The 19,609-nt window shown below is 47.0% G+C and overlaps 1 protein-coding gene across 1 annotated transcript in view; it reads left to right on the top strand.

Moving 5' to 3' along the window:
• The window catches only part of SLC38A3 (solute carrier family 38 member 3), a 33,472-nt gene extending 14,048 nt beyond the window's left edge, over nucleotides 1-19,424 (top strand). Inside the window, exons 4-15 of the mRNA XM_015421245.1 lie at nucleotides 1,198-1,271; nucleotides 2,482-2,574; nucleotides 2,797-2,878; nucleotides 6,410-6,492; nucleotides 7,494-7,552; nucleotides 11,466-11,639; nucleotides 12,446-12,525; nucleotides 13,162-13,262; nucleotides 13,789-13,913; nucleotides 15,125-15,269; nucleotides 17,617-17,720; nucleotides 19,157-19,424. Coding sequence (XP_015276731.1) covers nucleotides 1,198-1,271; nucleotides 2,482-2,574; nucleotides 2,797-2,878; nucleotides 6,410-6,492; nucleotides 7,494-7,552; nucleotides 11,466-11,639; nucleotides 12,446-12,525; nucleotides 13,162-13,262; nucleotides 13,789-13,913; nucleotides 15,125-15,269; nucleotides 17,617-17,720; nucleotides 19,157-19,261 — 1,225 coding nt within the window. The 3' untranslated portion in view covers nucleotides 19,262-19,424. The remainder of the gene's footprint in view (nucleotides 1-1,197; nucleotides 1,272-2,481; nucleotides 2,575-2,796; nucleotides 2,879-6,409; nucleotides 6,493-7,493; nucleotides 7,553-11,465; nucleotides 11,640-12,445; nucleotides 12,526-13,161; nucleotides 13,263-13,788; nucleotides 13,914-15,124; nucleotides 15,270-17,616; nucleotides 17,721-19,156) is intronic.
• Nucleotides 19,425-19,609: the final 185 nt, after the last annotated feature.

The raw sequence follows: 19,609 nt of genomic DNA, 5'->3' as shown, positions 1-19,609 counted from the left end.
TACCTTGATTCATAGATCTTACATTTCAGGTTCCTATGCAGTATTGTTCTTTGCAGCATCAGACACATCCACAACTCAGTGTCCTTTTGGCTTTGGCCCAGCCGCTTCACTCTTTCTGGAGTTACTTGTACTTGCCCTCTGCTCTTCCCCAATACTAGCATATTGGACACCTTCTGACCAGAGGGGCTCATCTTCCAGCATCATATCTTTTAGCCTTTTGTTACTGTCCATGGGGTTTTCTTGGCAAAGATACTGGAGTGGGTTGCCATTCCCTTCTCCAGTGGATCACATTTTGTCTGAGTTCTTTGCTCTGGCCTGTCTGTCCTGGGTGGCCCTCCACGGCATAGCCCACAGCCTCATTGAACCACACAAGCCCTCTCACCATGTCAAGACAGTGATCCATGAGAGAGTCACAGATACCCACTGGATAATGCTTGTAATGTGATCAGAAACAAGTAACAGAATAACATTTTATAAATCCTGTTTTGTTTGGTTCCAAATTATTTAATAGCTATGCATTGCATTGTACCTAGCCATATTCTTTAAAAAATGGGAAGCTGGAGCCAGGCTCACCTCTTCAAAGAAATACTCTGCAATGTATGAATATTTTGGAACTTTAGTATTTAGAGGATGGACACTCTTCCCATCCTGCCAAGTGGTGCAGCCAATATTGTGTGGTGATTAGGGACTCAGGATAGGACCTAGGAGACCTGGGTTCAAATTCTTAACCCTGAAGCTCACTGGGCACCCAGGGATATCTATTGTTCAGCCTAAACTTTCTTACAGGGGAGTTGTGAGAATAAAATGGAAAAGTGGGAAACCAGGTTTGCTGCCTTGAACTCTCTGGAGGGAGGATAGGAATAAAAACACATAGATTGGTGGCCTGTTTCAGGTAAGAACAGAATGATCCCTGTGCGGACTATCCCATCTAGTTCATGTGGGTGGGATCTAGTGTTACTAGAATTAACTTTCAGGAGAAATACACAAAAGCTAAAACAAATTTGGAACATGCAACTGATCCAGAGGATCAGAAAACTGATCCAGAGGACTCAGAAAATCAAGCCAAAATTCTTGTGGTGGTGTCTGGAATGCTCCAAAAGAAGCACTGGGATTTCCCTAACCTGTCCTTCCCTCTGGATACCTGCATGGTTGATAGTCCCTTTCGCCACATAATGTAAGTCACTCTTTTTATTCTAGGTTCCTCTTGACTGCTGTAGCTTTGTTATCCAGTTACTCCATTCATTTGTTGCTCAAATCCTCAGGAATTGTTGGTGAGTATTGCACATCTGGGTAGCCAGTGGTAGGCTTGAGTTTAGTCCCCTCTCACTTTTCGGTTCTTGGTCTTTGCATTATGTACTGTTATGTCTCTGGCCATCAATGAATTCCTGGTATTCTGGGGTCTACAGACAGCAAAGAGGGTCCCATTCAGTCTCTAGTCGCACAACTGGCACCATGTATGTTATCTGGCATGCTCATGAGACCATGAAAATGGTGTTTACTTTGAAGGTGGAGTCAGTTTGTTTGGCTGAAGTTTGATTTTTCTAGGTGTTTGAAAGCTGCTCTCACTCCCAAGAGTGTTTGCTCTACCATGGAACAGTGCTTGAGTTAAATGCCTTTACTATCCTTCCAGTTGAGCAATGTGTGAAGCAGAGGGAAAGATGTGGGTGCCGGAGAGCATCGCTAGAGTAAAATCTATGAAAACGGGGAGGAGGGGGGATCACATTGCCAGGGATTTGGAATTTCCAGCTTTGGATGCTTTATTTTAGATATACAGTCAGTTGTTGTTGTTGTTGTTGGGATGCCTGATGGTATGTAGAGTATTGACCCTTGGTGCTAGAGTTTCCCATGTGCTATGATAACACCTACATGGATCTTGTAAAATAGCAGTGGGAATGGTGTGGTGACCGAATTTTTGGTGTTAAGAGCATCACTGGGGAAGTGTTGTTAATTTGCTTTGTGGGTGCTTCTCTTTTTAATCAGTTTTCCCCTAGTTGCTTGTTGTCTCAGACTGATTCACAAGTTACAGAGTCCACATAGATGATTGATCCGGGAGCTCCCACTTGGAAATCATGGTATGGATTGGGGCCACAATTAGTTTGGAGAGGGGTTTAAGCCTTCCTACCACTAATTTCCGGATCTGAAATGGCCCCAGATAGCCACTATTTGCTCCATTGTGGAAAGTGGCTTGTAGATGTAAATTTGCCCTAGTGGGGCAAATAGTGGCTCTCTGGGGCTGTTTCAGGTTGAGAAAATGGCCCAGAAGGGGAGGCTTAAGTCCCTGCTTTCTGTGCTGTGGACATGATCTTTGTTCCTGGGAACCAAATTCAACTGGAAACAATAGGGAACTCCCAGTACCATTTGGCTGAAAGTCCCTGTGGTGGCCAATGTACAATGACTTCGTAATGTGTGATCCAGCCATCAGCAGATGTGTGTGTTTCTCTGTCTTTCTTTCCTTGCCCATTAATATTTGGTTTCTTGTAGGAATCCGAGCCTATGAACAGCTGGGCTACAGGGCCTTTGGAACACCAGGGAAATTAGCAGCTGCCATTGCTATAACACTACAAAATATTGGAGGTACTTCGTTCAAATTCCAAATTTCCCAGTGAATTACTCCAGACAGGTAGCCACAGAACAGATGCTGTGATCAGTTCTGTCCTTCCTTTCCTAGCCTTCTACAGGAAAACACTGGGTGGAGGGAAGCAGAATTAGCTTGGCCAAGACAGTGTCTCCAAGCATAATTTCCCTTGGCTCTGATTAGGATGTTGCACACTGTTAAACTTCTATCTCCCTCTACAGCCATGTCAAGCTACTTGTACATTGTGAAGTCTGAGGTGCCTCTGGTCATCCAAACCTTCCTCAACCTAGAAGAGAAAACGACGTAAGTATTCTCCATCTGGTTCTCCTTTTCTGCCTCCTATTTGCTGCCTTTTTCCTTGCCTATCTTTGCAGTCCATGACCCACAGGGTCACACTGTTGTGGTTAGCAGAGGGTGCGAGAGCAGCATATTGGTTAAGGTGGTGGATTCCCCTATTATCAGATGTTCTGCCGATGGGCCCTAGCGGCTTTGCAAGTTACGTGACAGCAACCTGTTGTTTGACACCCTAGTTGCTGAGAGTCCCATGGCCAAATCCAATTCTGTGGTGCATGTACCCCTACCACAAATTCTGTTAAAAACATGTCGAATCTTTGGAAATGCAAAACATCAAATAAAATAAATCCTGAAGACCATCTACTCCAACCCCTTGTGCAACCAGGATCAAATATTCCCCACCCACGGTCAATTACACAATCTCCTTGAGATACTATTGCAGGGTATGTGTGTATGTCAGAGACTGCTGGAAAATACGATCGTAATGCTTTTTGGCAGAACTGTTGGGCTGTGTTTCTTGGAAAGTGGTCTGAGGATGATGTGGTGATGGCTGAAGGCAGGGTTTTCTTAGCATTTGGCCAGGAGGGAGCTACAGAGCATCTATGGGAGCAGGAACAATGTGGACTTGCTCTTTGATTGGCTCTTTGGTTTTCAGTACAGCAAGGGACCAGCAAAGGAGTGGGACTTTGTGCTGGCACAGATGTACTGATTGTACTTCCTCAGTGCCACTGGTGTACACATAGGCATCCTCTGTCGTGTATGTCTTCCCCTACTCTTATTCCTTGCCCCCTCCCTCCTTGTGATTCAGCTCTAGCAAACCTGTCTCTCTCTCTTCCCCCCTCTCCCTCTAGTAAGAGAAGGATTTGTCTCTCGCTAGGCAGCCTGTCACAGGGATTTCACAGAATTAAGCCACTACTATTTTTGATTGACACCAGCGCTGAATAAACCCTCAGCACAGGATTAAACCAGAGTGACCTTCCAATCCCCACACAATGCATCACTTCCTCTTCAGTCTTTACTCTGAATTCTGTAGTGTGGCTTGGTTCCAGAACACCATAGCCTCTGTGTGTGTGTGTGTGTGTGTGTGTAATAGATGTAGAGAGACTGACCAGTTTTCTCTGGTTGTTCATGCAGCAAGTTGGTGCAGCTAGCCACAGACACCAGTGACCAAATGGGGACTGGGTAGCAAGCAACCATCAGGAATGTAGCACTCCTAAGCAGTGTTTCCTCTAAGCTGAGTTAGTGTGAGCTAGCTCACAGTTTTTTAGCCTCTGGCTCACACACATTTTTGTCTTAGCTCGGGAAGGACGGCTCCAGAGCAAACTAATTTATGCAGTTCTGATAAGAGCTGTCCTTGAAAAGGAGCAGTTTCTGTCATTGCTCTCTCAGCCCCACCTACCTCACAGGGTGTCTGTTGTGGGGAGGGGAAGGGAAAGGAGTTCGTAAGCCGCTCAGAGACTCCAAGTGAAGGGCAGGATATAAATCCAATCTCTTCTTCTTCTTCTAGATGGGGAAAAGGGGCTCCACAGACTCTACACAGCAGCTGCAGGAAATGTAATTTTAAAAATTATCAAGCGCCCAATTCAGCTGGGAACTGGGGCTGTTTTGACTTAGGAAAACAGCATGGGGGGAAGGCAGGAACACCCGCACACACTGCAGTTTTTAAAACGACATTCCTTGTAGCCAGTGTGTGGCTGTGTGGAAAGTGAGTTTGGTCCAGGAACCCGGATCCAACTCTTTAAAACTTGTCATGTGTGGTTTGGCCTTTAATTATAGCTGAATGTGGAATCTTCAAGACAGGGTGAGGGTCAGACTGGTTTAGCACTCCTGGGAGTATAATGAGAAGAGTGCAGGTTTAGAGTGAGTGGTGAAGGGAAGTGGATGGCAGATGAACTAGGGAAGCAGCTGGCCGTACGCAACATAGTTCTCAGCCGCAAAGCTGAGAGAAATGGGACAAACCTCCCACTGCGTGCTGCCATGAGAGCCCGTATGATGCAGTGGTTAGAGAGTGTCACACTGTAAATGGAGAGGCTGAGATCAAATCCCTACTCTGCCATGAACAGCTAACTGGGCGAACTTGGGCCAGTCAGTCTCCTCCTCACAGGGTTGTTGTAAGGATATAACGGGGGGGAGGGGGTGGACCTTGTATGTCACCTTAAGCTCTTTGGAGGAAGGGAGGGATTTAAAAAATCTAAAGAATAAATATATTGCTTGTGTCTGCCGACTCCCTGTTGTAGGAGCCCCTCCTTGTTTGTAGCACTGGACAGGACCTTGCTCCTTCTGTGGAATTGAGTTGCTCGCAACCTTAATAATGCAAAGAATAAGAGACCTGAAGCCTGTTCCAAGCCCCAACTCCTTTTTATCTTAGCCTGTACCAAATAAAATATAACATGCACCCTTCCAAAAATGCCACGATGCATGCAAATTAAGTCTGTTTATGAAGAGATGTGCCTAACTTGAATAGCGTGTTCCAGTTGTAGATGTTTGGAATTGTGGTTGCAAAGTTTGGGACAGAGCTGAATTTTGGTGTCTCAGACCTTCGGCTTATATTGCATTGGCTTTTCCCTCCATTGTTTTAGCAAACCCACATTGGAACGGAAATTCCCTTCTGCACTGTATGCTGCTTTCACTTCCTTTGATCATTGGGTTTTATGGTACCTCCTGCATAGATTTATGCCCATTTTATGACCATTCAGGGGTGACTTTGCAGTCAGTACAGCGTTGGGCCAGGGTATTTGAGTGTGGTTTTGACCTGCACTTTTCCCTCCCAGTTGAGAAAATGTGGAGCGAATGCTAGATGCAGAATCGCCCTTTCTCTGCTTCTCCGTTCCTGCCTCTCAGAAATCTGCCTGAAGTGCTGCAGTGCCAAAGATAATGCCCCTTGCTGAAGGGATGGGGGAGAAGGCAAGAGGAGGAGAGAGGGAGATCGGAGACTCAAATCAGCCTGCCTTACAGCTGAAAGCAAACACATCCGATTTTGCTGTTGCTTCTGTTAATCTGATTTTATAAATCCTGACAGGCCGAGCAGCGGTAGGGGCCTTGCTGTGCGTAGGGAGGGGGAAACATCCAGTAGGGTGAGTGGGAGGCGGTGGGGCAGGGAGGACATGCTGAGTTTCATGCGCAGGCCAGAGCTGTCCCCCGAGGCTCCCCAACAGAGAGCAACTTTATTCATTCCCGAGTGAGCGGGAGAGGTCCGGGGCACCTCAAAGAGTCTCTCAGTGTTCTGCACACAAGGCTGTTTTTGTTTGCTCTGTTGGGTTTGGCTTGGCCAGTATCACAGCCAGGTGTGGGTGTTTGGGACTAACATTACCTTTGCTACCTTTATAGCCCACCTTTCTTCCAGGGTGCTCTAGGCAGCTTTGCACGGAGTTCCTGCTCAGGCTGCCGTCCAAATGCTGAGGGGATCCAGATCTACATAGTTCAGTGATGCTTGCTGCCTTTTGACCACGTTGCTCTCTCGGCTGAGGTTTGCATTGATGCCTCAGAGTCTTCTACTCCAAAATCCTAGAAAAGGTTTAACTTTGGCCTGTGTCGTTTCAGGGACTGGTACATGAATGGCAACTACCTGGTAATCATGGTCTCTGTCAGCATCATCCTTCCTCTGGCCCTCATGAAACAACTCGGTAAGTTTTCCCGTTCAGGGTACAAGAATGACTCTTCTGCCTCAGAAACCAGCCCACCATTCCCTCTTGCTTGCAAACCAGGGAGACTCAGTGAGACCCTGGTGGCTTCTTCAGTGGGTTTACTAGGAAAGAGGGTGCCAGCTGTCCGGGTGTTTAAACGATCCATGTAATCAGTCCCATCCATGCAGTTTTGATATTTGTATATACCTCCTAGCAATTTGGGATTAAATCACACAGAAATTGCTCCTAACCTGCAGAGTGTTTATGAAAGGAAGTAGGCTGGATCATTCCTCCATAGGAGCTGCATTGCCTGAGATTCTTGGGCAGAAGGGGCCAGTGGACAGAAGTTCTCCAAAGACTGTGGTTTGAGCAAAACACATTCACAAGTTATGTGTTCAGATAGTTAAACCTCAGCTGTCTCCCTAAGGCTTAAAACATCACTCTGTTTGATCTTTCTAACAATGCTGTGAGCTAGGCCATGCTGTGAGTGTGTGGCTGGCCCGAGATCACCCAGCCAGCTTCTATGGTGGAGTGGAGATTTGAACCTGGGTCTCCCGAATCCTAGTCTGTCACTTTACTCACTACGCCCCACGTGGCTCTCCAAAAGCTTTCTGCTGTTGTAGATGAAAAAAATCTATCATTGACATTTGAATCCCGCCCTTCCTCTAAGAACCTCAGGGCAACATGTTTAAGGTTTCCCCCCCTTTTCCATTGTATCCTCCCAACAGTCCTTTTAGGCCGAGAGACAGTGACCAGGCCAAGGTTGCACAGTGAACTTCATGGCTGAATGAAGATTTGGACCTGGATCTCCATAGTCCTAGTCCCTGACTCCTGTTTGGGAAGACCAGAGAGACAGAAGCCTAATGATTCGTAAAACGAGTCATCCGCCTTCATTCTGTAGTAGCGCTCATCCTCCAGTGTGCATCCGATATCATAGGCAGGAAAATCTTTCCAGGAATATTCCGAGACCCCTGCAATTTGGTGGTTTCCTCTCTCCCCAGGTTACCTTGGCTATGCCAGTGGATTCTCCCTCAGCTGCATGGTCTTCTTCCTGATTTCGGTGAGTTGGGAGGGGGAGTGACTGCACTTGTGAAAGGGTCAATTATCCTCTGATATTTGTTTTTAGATGTGTGTTCAGGGAAGCTTGCATCATCCTCCCAGCAATTCTCTGAGTGAGGCCATCCAGTAAACTTTAGAGCTGAGCAAGGATGTGAACCTGGTGTTCTCCAGTCCTGATCAACCACACTATTCACGATACCATGCTGACAAGACAGCTGAATATGTATTTCTTTTTTTATGTTTCTCCAACAAATCAGTCGCTTGGGCTTGGATCCCTCAATAAATTTTCAGCAATGGGAGGTGATTTCCCCCCCCCCCCGTTTCCCCCTCCACCTGCAGACCTCTGACTCTCCCTTTGTACTGTTCATGGGTGGATCCCCTGTCCCCCAGGGGCAGCATTTCAGTGATCATTTTAGGCTGCAGTGGGAGACTGGAGGTGAGAAAGTCCACAGATGAAAATCCGTTCTGTCAGCAGAATTTTACTGTAAGATCCCCACCCTCAGGAAGCCATCTCAAAATCCCGTATAGTAAAAATGTTCCTTGTTATTGAAACTTTTGTTTGGGGTATTTCCTTCCCAATCAGTTTTTAAGGGTTGGATCCTAAGTTGCCGTTCTGTGGGCACAACAGCAGTCCCGCCAGAAAAATGGCATTTCTATTGGTGGAAGAGGGCACGGCAATCTCTGCCAATCCCACTTCCCGCTGCAGAACTCACTCTTTGTCCCTCACACTGGCCTACAGGAGCCTGGTTCCGAGAGGCACAGAAGGCTGCAGCAGGACGGGGGAGGTGGGGAAGCTGGCCTTCCTCTACCGTCATTCTGCTTCCACCACTTAGGATTCAAGCCCAGCAGTGCCATCCTAAAAACCTTTCCTGGCCATAAGCCCCATTGAGTGGATGTGAGTGGGATTTTGAGTAGACCTCTTTAGGATAGCTCTGCTCATCTTTTATTTCTGGTGACCTTTCTGTTCTCCAGAAACGCCTGAATGAAAATGGAACAAAAGGAAATCTAGGCTGATGGGGGTGGGGGGCAAGCTCTTCTTAGGGAAAGAGGATGCTTGCAGTGCAGACAGGGTTTTGCACAGCTTCAGAACCTGGTGCTTAGTCTGAAGTCATATTTGCATACAAACATTTCCCTCTTGTCCCACAGAACTCAGCCTTTCCCCATATCTGGCAGAGTCAGCCCATGAGCCCAGCCTTGCAGCATCTCTTCTGAGCTGGGCGGGCCAGGTTTTGCCTCTCTTGCTTTCGCTAAGCCTGGGTGGCTCCTGTGTTTGCAAGTGTTGCTGGGCTGTCACAGTGAATAGCAAGCAGGCTGCCCCGCAGCCATTTCAGCAACAGCCAGAGAGATGTGTCCCTGCTGCGTTCTCACTCCCTTGTCAGCAACACTGATCTATTTCTGGGTGAAGGAGCCTCGTGCCAGTGAAGAGGGTGATGGGAGGAGGCTGGGGGCAGTGACCGAAGCCTCAGCAACAGGAGCCAGGCCTGCGACTCCCGTGTACCATCATCTGCCCACAGATAGTGGGGTGCAAGCCAGGGGGGAGACTATACATACCTAGTGCCTTTCACGCTATTTCAAGCTGCTCTGACCCTGCAAGGCAGGACAACTGCTGAAATAAACTGTGCACGTTGCTGCAGCTTGCAAACCGGTTCTTTAGAAGCATTCGGCTCTAATAAAATCACCTCCTCCCTCTGGCTCTTCACAAGGGCATATCCTACAGGAACCAAGCAGAATATCTTGCTCTCTTTTGAAACACCCCAGTCCTATAAATAAGGGTGGCTGTGATATCTATAACCTCAGGGTCATTCTCAGCAGGGGGAGTCCATCCTGTTCTGCTTACCAGTCACTTGTAACCCCCACTGTAAAGAGTAGCAGGGCAGCATGAAACACGGAGGAATGTGTGGGGCAGTGTGCTTTTAGGGTACTATTTAGGCAAGCCTCTTGTATTTCCATCACCAGCAATTCATCTTTCTGTGCCCTATAATGGCTTTGCAACTGCACTGCATCTGTCAATAGTTTCTCTCTCTGCCCGGGTGATATCTGAGGTCAGCTTGCAACTGCATTCGACCTGTCTGCCGTGATGCTGCATTAGTCAAGCACAGCTTGAGCGCTTTTTTGGTGGGACTGCAGGCCCAGTGATCAGGCGCTTCATTTAGATTGCGATGCTCTCGTGTGTCTCAAGCCTCGCTCTGTCAAACGTGGTCAGGCCCCTGATACCATAGATGATGGGTACTGAGTCAGCCCTTTGCAGTTAGGATATTGGTCTGGAAATCATAAAGTTTGGAAACTGAACCAATGGAAAAAGGATAACCTATGAGGAACCATGGAGGAGAGATCTTTCCCCCCTGCTCTCCTTTTCAATTTCTCTGATGTTTATGCGGCAATGAATCAAGAGGCTTGCTGCTTACTTCTTTACAGCCTAGGGAGGCAGGGGGTGGAATGGGCAGGGGATGGGTGTCGTCCTACACATATTCCCAGACTCCTATCTCTGCCCCCTGCTAATTTTCTTTAAGTGTTGAGAGAAGGCTACCCCTATTGGAGCTTAAATGTTGCAAATGATTAATTAGGGGAGGATGAAGCTGTCGGGGAGGGGCTGCACCTTTTGATCTTAAGCATTTGATAAAACCTTCTCCAGCCCTAGTTAATGTCTGCACAAAAAAACTTTTGTGCTGCAAAAGGACCATCCCACCTAATAGTGTAAATCAACTCAGTGTGGGGTAGTAACTGGTGGTGGGAAGCAGACCCTGTTGTTCACACGTCTCCCACCCCTGGTTTCCATCTCCCCTTTATGCTACTAAGGGAACTACTACCTCTTTCACCATTTAAAACTTTGTTTGGAAGATATTTGATCCCTGAAGAAATATTTGATCCCTGAAGGGGGCAGCCCAATTTTGATAGTACCTTAAAGGGAATTGGCTTAAAGAAAATGGGATGTGCACATGACGGTCTTCACTCCCATTGGGCCATAGGGCAAACACTCCCATTTGCTTCCCTTCGTTCTAATAGACACCAAGAAACCCGGACGCATCTGTGGACTGCCCTCGTGTTGCCAGGATTATTTGACAGTCCCCAGTTTCTGCCCCCCCCCCCTTTTAAGGATTTTTCTCCTCTCCCTTCCTCTTGGGATTCAGTTTGTAATATCACCCCCCCCCCCCTTACCATGTTGGTGTCTTTGTGGAGATGGTCACAACTTGAATCTGGCTGCTGAGTCTACCAGAAACACTGCACTTTAAGCTGCATCTCAGCTATAGTTGTGGGTAGGTTTTTTGTTCTTTGGATGATGTGATTTTCAGGGTGCTCAGGTAAATCTGTGGAATGTTCAGAAATGTTTACAGCGATGTATTGGCCTTATGTAAGACAATATATATATAGACATAGCTTTGTTAATGGTTCAAGCTGAAGTGAATCTGAGGGGGAAAATGGCCAGGCTGAGTAAAACAACACAACAAACAATGCCATAGTTGTTGTTGTTGTTCAGTCGCACAGTCGAGCCCGAATCTTCGCGACCCCATGGACAAGATCACGCCAGGCCCTCCTGTCTTCCGCCGTCCTCTGAAGTTTGCTCAATTTCATGTTCGTTGCATCTATGACACTGTCTAACCATCTCATCCTTTGCCATCCCTGTCTTCTTTGACCTTCAATCTTTCCCAGCATCAGGGTCTTCTCCAGTGAGTGCTCCCTTCTCATTTGGTGGCCAAAGTATTTGAGCTTCAGTTTCATTATCTGGCCTTCCAGGGAACAGTCAGGGTTGATTTCTTTTAGGATTGACTGATTTGATCTTCTTGCAGTCCAAGGGACTCTCAAGAGTCTTCTCCAGCAACATAGTTCAAAAGAATCTATTCTTCGGCACACCAGTGGGCAATAGTTATGAAACTGCTAGAGAATTGCAGTGATGGTTTTTGTGTTCCTCCCTTCAGGTGATCTACAAAAAGTTTCATATTCCTTGTCCACTTCCTGACCAGTTCATCAACACCACAACCAGCCAGAATTACACACCAGTCAGTACCAGCAACTATCAGAATGACCACGCTGTCATCCAGGAAACTGAGGAAGACATCTGCTCTTCAAGCTTGTTTACACTCAACTCTCAGGTCAGATGAGTGGATTCATAATACAGTCAATGGGGATAACACAGCTTAATAGAGGTTACAGACTTATGCAAAATATACCATACCTGTATCTGGATAAACCACATCTTTACGGTTATTACTGAGCTGATGGCTATGACTGTATGGTTCTGTGATAGAACTGACATGTGACATGGTCATGTGACATTAACTGTTGAGGTTAAGTTCTGGAAGTGAAGAAGAAAGTATTGACAAATGAGTAGTGAGAATGAGGTAAGTTGCATGAGAATTATAGATAAGGTAAAACTTTGCTGAAAAAGCAGGGTTTGAAGAGAGATTTGAAGGAGAGGGAGACAGGCAACCTGACAAAAAGAGGCAGGGAGGCCGTCTCTAGTAAGGAGGATTGTGGCCACAACACAGTGTGGCAGTGAGGGGTGGGAACCAAGGGGGCTGACAGTAGATCAGCTTGTGCAAAGCTGATGGAAGAAGTAGAATACAGAAAGACAGGAGAAAAGGGAAGGATTGGCACTGATGAAAGCACCCCTGTCTACCACCACTGCCTAATGGGATAGATACAAGAGTAGCACAGGGAAGCACCATCCTCATTTTTCCATAGAGCTGATCTTATCAGTGATACTTGTGCCCTCAAGTCTTATGGGAGCTGCTAATCTTCATGAATACAGTGTTATTGCTTCTTGGAATCTCTCTGTCCCTACACTGGGTGCCTTGCTGTAGGTAGTAGAGGGCCTCAGGCAGTGATGATTGTGAGGTAAAAAGGAACCTGCCCAACAGTGCCCCGTCATCCCTCCTCTGTCTTTTGTCTCTTGCAGACTGCCTACACCATCCCCATCATGGCATTTGCTTTTGTGTGTCATCCTGAAGTTCTGCCTATCTACACTGAGCTGAAGAAGTAAGTGTTTGGGTAGGCTGATGATCCGTTGCCACAGCATGGTGATGAAGTGGTCTGGGAGATGTAGAAAAGGGGCAGAGGAAAGCACAAGCTCCTAGATGAGTAAAGATGTTGCAGGATCCATTTTAAAGATTGCCACTCCATGCCAGAGACTCGCTGTGCAGCTAAGAGAACCAAACCAAACCAGAACAAAATATGACTGGCCCTGACCTGGATAGCCCAGGCAAACCCAATCTTGGAACCTAAGCAGAGCCGACCCTTGCAAGTGCTTGGAAGGGAGACCTCCAAGGAATATCAGGGCTGGGACACAGAGGCAGGCAGTGGTAAACCACCTCTCTGAAATGTTGAAGCCCCACTAGGGGTTGCCAGAAGTCAACCATGACTTCCAGGCATACACAAACACACACATACACACGGGCACACCAATTCCCAGTGCTCAAAGGGACTGCTGTTACTTACCTGAAGTGCTGTGCATTTGTATGCTTTGATTCTGCAGGAGAGATTGTTATGCTTTCAGACTTAGTTTATAATAGCCAAGTGCTTGATTGTCATTGGGGGGGGGGGGGAGTGTGGTGCAAGGCTTTCTGTGTGATCGGGGACCCTTCCCCTCATGCTGTGTTTCTGGTTGTCTTTTAGCCCCTCCAAGAAGAAGATGCAGTGTATTTCCAACATTTCCATCTCTGTCATGTATGTCATGTATTTCCTGGCTGCCCTCTTTGGCTACCTCACTTTCCACAGTAAGTCCCTTCCACTGTACTAGATAGGGGAGGAAAGGTGGGCACTGGGATGATGAAGATGAAGATGGTGGTTATGATGACATGACTGTATCTCACACTCTACCAGTATTCAACTGAAGGCTGCCCTTGCGTGTTCACCTGAGGCCCGAATTTTGCATCTTCTGAGGCAGACAAGCACCACAATTCTTTCCATGTTTTACAAAGCTGGCACTTTTGTTTAGCCTCTTGCTGGCCCCAGTCCTGTGCATTTGCAAGAGGCCTCTGCAGTGGGAAGCCCTTTGAGTCCTGCCGTTGAGACACTCTGAGCTGCTTCCTCCTTCCTCGTTGTATGCCAGATGATGCGTATGCATTGGTGGGATGCCCCTTCTCTTGCTATTCTCTGATGCCCTACTTAGGTGCAGAAATGGCCAGCATCTTCACGTTCTGCCCTTAGAGAAAGCAGTTCTGTTGTACCTAAAACATATAAGCTTGCTAGTTATGAGGCCTAGTCGGGCAATGATAATGGTTTCTTCCTTGTCCTCTCCAGGCCAGGTGGAATCAGAGCTACTACACACCTACAGCAGAGTGGACCCATTTGATGTGCTGATCCTGTGTGTGCGAGTGGCTGTGCTCACCGCTGTGACACTGACAGTGCCCATTGTTCTTTTCCCAGTGAGTCCCGTGCTCAGGAAACTGATGGAAGGATGGCGGGGTGGGGGTGGTCTTCCTGTACCGTGTACCACAAATCTGTCTCAAGTCCAGTTCATAGACTCCGAATCATCTTTGTCATTCATTGGTAAACAAACCAAAATCCTGGGAATAAATGGCAGGAGGATCCAGTCTGCATGCTCCTGTTGTGTCCCAAACGACATATCCCAGTCTTCGGGTGCTGGCATAAGAGAGCAGTAGAAAAGATATGAACATCTGAAGACAGTCAAAAGACATTAATGCCTTATGAGTATTGTGGAGCTCCCAACACAGCCCTAAACAGAGTTATACCCCCGTAAATCCATTGAAGGATGTAACTCTGCTGATGATTACACTGTAAGGCTCCATTATGTTATCCCGCTGTGTTTTTGCTGCTGGGGACCTGAATGACGTGGGTACAGTCCCACATCTTTAGCTACTTGTGTGAAGTGACACCCATGTGGCTTGGGTCAAGTTTAACCTCACGGGCGGCATTATGGAGATGAAGGATGATCCCTCGGGATTCTGCTTGACACTGTCAACGTGAAGCAAGTCCCCATCAGCAACTGCACTCCTGAGTTAAGTATGCATCTGGTTTCTGCTTAAGTCAGGGACCAGGAATGTGTACCTGTAGTTGGCTGGGAAATAGCTGGGATATGGACAGCAGCAGCAGCTAGAGCCCAACCAAGAGCCTTGGCATCCCAAATGAGAGCTTTATTAAGTCTGAAGAAACTGGCTAGCCAATGGAGCAAAGATTGGAACGAACTGGGATCACGATGATGGTGGATGGAAACGGAGAGTGATTTCAGCAAAGCGTACTTTATTCGATCAGGAACAAGACAGCTTTTGCCGGCTCGCAGGCCGGCTTATATTCCCCGTGAAACCGCCACCCATAACACACACCCCACTTCCCAATAGGTTATTTACAGGAGCCGAGAGTTCCATAGGCTCACGGCCGGAACCTAGCCCCCTGATTGGTGCAGGCTAGGATCCGCATAGTCTATTGTCTCAAAGAGCGAAGCTCAATGTTGTGCTTGACCGCGTGGAGCCATAACCGGCCACGCGGTCTGACTGGATATATTACAGTGGAAAAGTTTGTGTTAAGATAGATAGGCTTAGAGCACATGCAGTTAAGAACTGGGAAGTGTTTCTTGAGAAGGAAGCCTGATGTCATCCACTTTCACTTTAACCTCCAGGTGCGTCGTGCCATTCAGCAGATGATGTTTCAAGACAAAGACTTCAGCTGGATTAGGCACATGGCAATTGCAGTGGTGCTGCTGACATCTATTAACTTGCTTGTCATTTTTGCCCCATCCATTCTGGGCATCTTTGGCCTGATTGGTGAGTTGTATTCCGTATTCAGGGAATCTCTTTTTCTCCTATCCTCTGCTTGCCAGTTTCCATGTTGTGCTCAACAGTTTCCCCATGAATTGAGCCAGGTTGCCCCGGGGAAATCATAGATAATCCTTACTAAATCCCCAGATTTCATTTAACTACTTGATTATTTCCAAATATTTACCAACAGGAGTTGTTAGCTGTGCCTGTTGGGCATGTGTGCAAAGCTTATTATTATAGTGATATGAAAAGTATTTATCAAGGCTTCAAGCAAATGTATTAAACAGAGGATGCATAAATATTTTGGTATGGGTGTCCAGAACAGATCAGTTTCTCTCCTAACTATCCTGTGTCCTAGTAGCTTTTTATTTTAAAAAAGTGATTCATAAAGTATGTTTTCTAAAGCAACCCCTCCTGGGAATTTTGCATGCATGTTGCTTCCGCAGAGCCAGGCAGGAGCCTGTTTCTGTACATCAGATGACCATACATTATATGTAGTAGTAGTACTCTCACTGGACACTTTGGACCCCAGACAGGAGTGCAAAATGGCTAATCTTGAAACAGGGAGCTTGTTTGATTGGCCCAGTTTCTATCTCCACTGAGGACAGCTCCTGTATTCTTTAGAAATGCATAAAATCTGTTCTGTAGAAACAACATTCAAGCGACTTCCGAATGAATTAAGGTAAAGGTAAAGGTTCCCTTGCTCAAAAGCCAGTTGAATCCGACTCTCAGGTTGCGGTACTCATCTCCGTTTCAAAGCCGAAGAGCCAGCGCTGTCCGAAGACGTTTCCGTGGTCATGTGGCCGGCATGACTAAATACCAAGGCGCACGGAACGCTGTTACCTTCCCACCGAAGTGGTACCTATTTATCTACTTGCAATTTCTTGCTTTTGAACTGCTAGGTTGGCAGGAGCTGGAACTAGAGACAGGAGCTCACTCCGTCATGCGGCACACTCGGGTCTCGAACTGCTGAACTACCGACCTTCCACAGCCTGCAGTTCAGCATCTTAACCACTTGAGCCACCGCAGCTCCTATGTCTGAATGAATACAGAGTACTAAATCCAGTGTCACATTTTTCCTCTGCAAAAAATGGATTTTGCGTTCTGATACACTAGTTGTGTCTATTCCTCTATGGGTGGTGGTTAGTGGAATCAGTTAAATTGTCCCACCAAGGCAGTTCTAACAGTGCATGGATGGCAATTCAAAGGCAACTCCAAACCTCCTGATCATCTCAGCAAGAAGGCACATATATGTGTTAAATAACATCAGAGAGAGAACTGAACCCTGTGGGACCCTACAATTCAGGTCTCATTGGGAAGCCCTCTCCTCCCTGGTAGAAACCCCTGAAAACATCCCCGGAGGAATGAGGAGAACCAACTAAGTGCAGTGCCCCTTACCTCAGGGAGCCAAGGTGGTCAATCAGGACATAAGAACATATGAGAAGCCAATGTTGGATCAGGCCAATGGCCCACCCAGTCCAACACTCTGTCACACAGTGGCCAAAAATACCAGGTGCCATCAGGAGGTCTATCAGTGGGGCCAAGACACTAGAAGCCCTCCCATTGTTGCCCCCCCCCCAAGCACCAAGAATACAGAGCATCATTAGTTCCCCCTCTCCCTAGTCAGGCTGATGAAGGACGTTGCCTTGGGCAGAATCATTTCTACCCACACTCTGAGGCAATAATTGGAACTCCCCAGCATACATCTCGAACTCTGTGGCTTGCGTCACCCTGCTTTGTTGCCAGTTGGATTCTGAGAGAGTCAATTTCAGGAGGAGTTCCACTCTGCAATCCCGTGATCGCTCTGGGACCCTGTGTGCCAAAGATCAAGGCCACCACCTGCAACGTATTTGTTTGCTGTCAGAGGCTTCCTCCCCTTTCCAGCCATTCAAATATTGTTTATTTCTCTGCTGATGTTAAACTCAAACTCCATTCCCAGGGAGAAATCAATAGTTTGTCTGACTTCTACCAGGGTAGAGGGGCAAGGCCAGGGGCCCTACCAGCACAGTTTGTATTGCTTTTTTTCCAAGGGAAAAGTGTGTGAGGGAGGGTGGACAGCAGTGTTCCCTCTAAGCTGAGTTAGTGTGAGCTAGCTCACAGTTTTTTAGCCTCCAGCTCACAGATTTTTGTCTTAGCTCAGGAAGGATGGCTCCAGAGCCGACTAATTTCTGCAGCAGCCAACTTGCTCACTCACAACTTTAATGCCAGTCGCCCACAAAGCAGAATTTTTGCTCACAAGACTCCACACCTTAGAGGGAACATTGGTGGACAGAGATGGGTGGTTGGGTGGATGGTCTCCCATCTTGGAGCATTATTTTTCAGCCACCAAAACCTGTTCTCTGTTGTCTTTCAGGTGCCACTTCGGCCCCCTGCCTGATATTCATCTTCCCAGCAATATTCTACATACGGATAATGCCTAAGGACAAGGAGCCCATGAAATCCCCTCCCAAGATCCTGGTATGTTCTGTTTAAGATCTGGTTTGGCCACAGAGGCTCCCTGGGTCAGTTGAGCGGAGGGATGAAATAGGCTTTCATTCACCTTGCCTTTAGACAATCAAGATGAGACTTAACCCTGGTATGAATTTCATGGCACTGGCCATACCCAGGTGGTGCCAGCTGGAATTAGAGGTGGTCTTGGTCTTCTGTTTCGTGTTGGGAACTGTAGGAATGCTTCCCCTTGCTGGAGTTGCCAGGTGTCTGTAGCAGCTCTCTCGCCCAGTAGTCCCTGACCCATAGACTTCAGTGTCAGGCACAAAGAAAAGCAACTGGGGCCTTGAGACAGTGGTCCAAGTCACATGACGGATGTCTCCAAGTCATGGAGATAACAGTAAGCAGAGTTAGTGCTTGCATTGATGGACAAAAAGATCCATAATTGCAGTTTCAGGTAGTGAAGTTCTTCAACAGCAGCAACAGATAAACAAGGCTGAGATCATTTGGTTGTGATAATATTATCTAAATAAGGGATAGCTTGCTTTTGGATATCCAAAGCCTACTCCAGATGCTGGTCTGGGGGCTAAAAGTATATTTAGTTCAATAAATCAACCCCTTCACAGAGGATAATACTAAATTAATAAAATCAGCTCTACCGATAAGGGCCAAAACACACACAACACTGGTCATGGGTCTCTGTCAATAGGACTGGCAGCCCAGTTAGAGTTAGCAAAATGAAACAGTCTGCTGAAGAGTTAAATCTCCTCTTACTGTTCTGCATACAAAAGAAAGATGAAATCTTAAAGTGTGGCATATATCTATAGCATATAACATTTGAGCAAAACTTTCTTTTATGAGTGAAACATCTGCAAATGTTTTACAGTACCAGGGATGCCCAGTGGCCAAATCAAAACCAAAAAGTTCATCTAAAGACTAACAAACTTAGAATGGCATAATTTTTTTGTGGCTTAGAAGCCAATTCATCAGATTCATGAAATCTATCTTCACTAGGGAAGGGGGGGGGGGGGGAGATTGCATATACAGTGGGAGTGCGGGTAAACAGTGGAAATAAAGTGTTATGAAAATTACCATCTGTGACATACCTATGTATAGCTAAGTATATATAAGATGTGTAAAATTATCATTCATGACAGTAATAATTGGAGTCTTCCTTTCAAGAGTTGTTGAATAACAGTGATGTTCAAATCAACAGGAGAATGTCCCGGAAGACTGAAATATTTTCACACTAGTTTCTAAGTGTGGCTGAATGTTTCAGAGATTTCAAAGATTAAATTGCTTTGGGAGCCAGATCTGGCCTGTGGACTGTTGGCCAGCCACCCACCGCCCCCACTCTAGGTGATGAGAAAGAGGAGAAATGGGCCGAAGACCTGTGACACAACCCCTTCCCCCAATGTTCTGTTTCCACAACTGACATTTTCCCCTCCTGTCTTTTCTCATTGCAGGCAGCTCTCTTCGCAGGCCTTGGTGTGCTCTTTATGATCATGAGCCTCAGCTTCATCATCATCGACTGGTCAACCGGTGGTGGGAAGAGCGGAGGCAGCCACTAGGCCAGGCCAGGCCTGGAGCCTTGTGTTGTGGATCAATGCCTTGGAAGACTGAGCTGGCTTTGATACATTTCCTGCCCCCCCCCCACCTCTGCTAGTACTGTGCCGCCATTGAGTCCCCAGCTCCGCATTGAGCCAAGGGGAGCTGTTCTGTAACTCAGTCCCCACACCGACACTGAGCCAGGGGGCGCTGTAAGCCAGGCCGGACCAGAAGCCAGTTCTTCTAACTCTCTTGAGGGTTTGTTTTTATCTCATAGTCTGGGATAGGCCAGAACAACAGCGCCTAATGAACATACAAACTGGGGGGAATAGACCAATTCAAAGGGGCGAGGGTGGGGGGTCCACGAGGCA

Source organism: Gekko japonicus, unplaced genomic scaffold (assembly GCF_001447785.1).
Source record: "Gekko japonicus isolate JY-2015 unplaced genomic scaffold, Gekko_japonicus_V1.1 scaffold364, whole genome shotgun sequence".
Taxonomy (NCBI): domain Eukaryota; kingdom Metazoa; phylum Chordata; class Lepidosauria; order Squamata; family Gekkonidae; genus Gekko; species Gekko japonicus.
The sequence above is the reverse complement of the archived record's forward strand: the minus strand, read 5'-3'. Positions and strand labels throughout refer to the sequence as shown.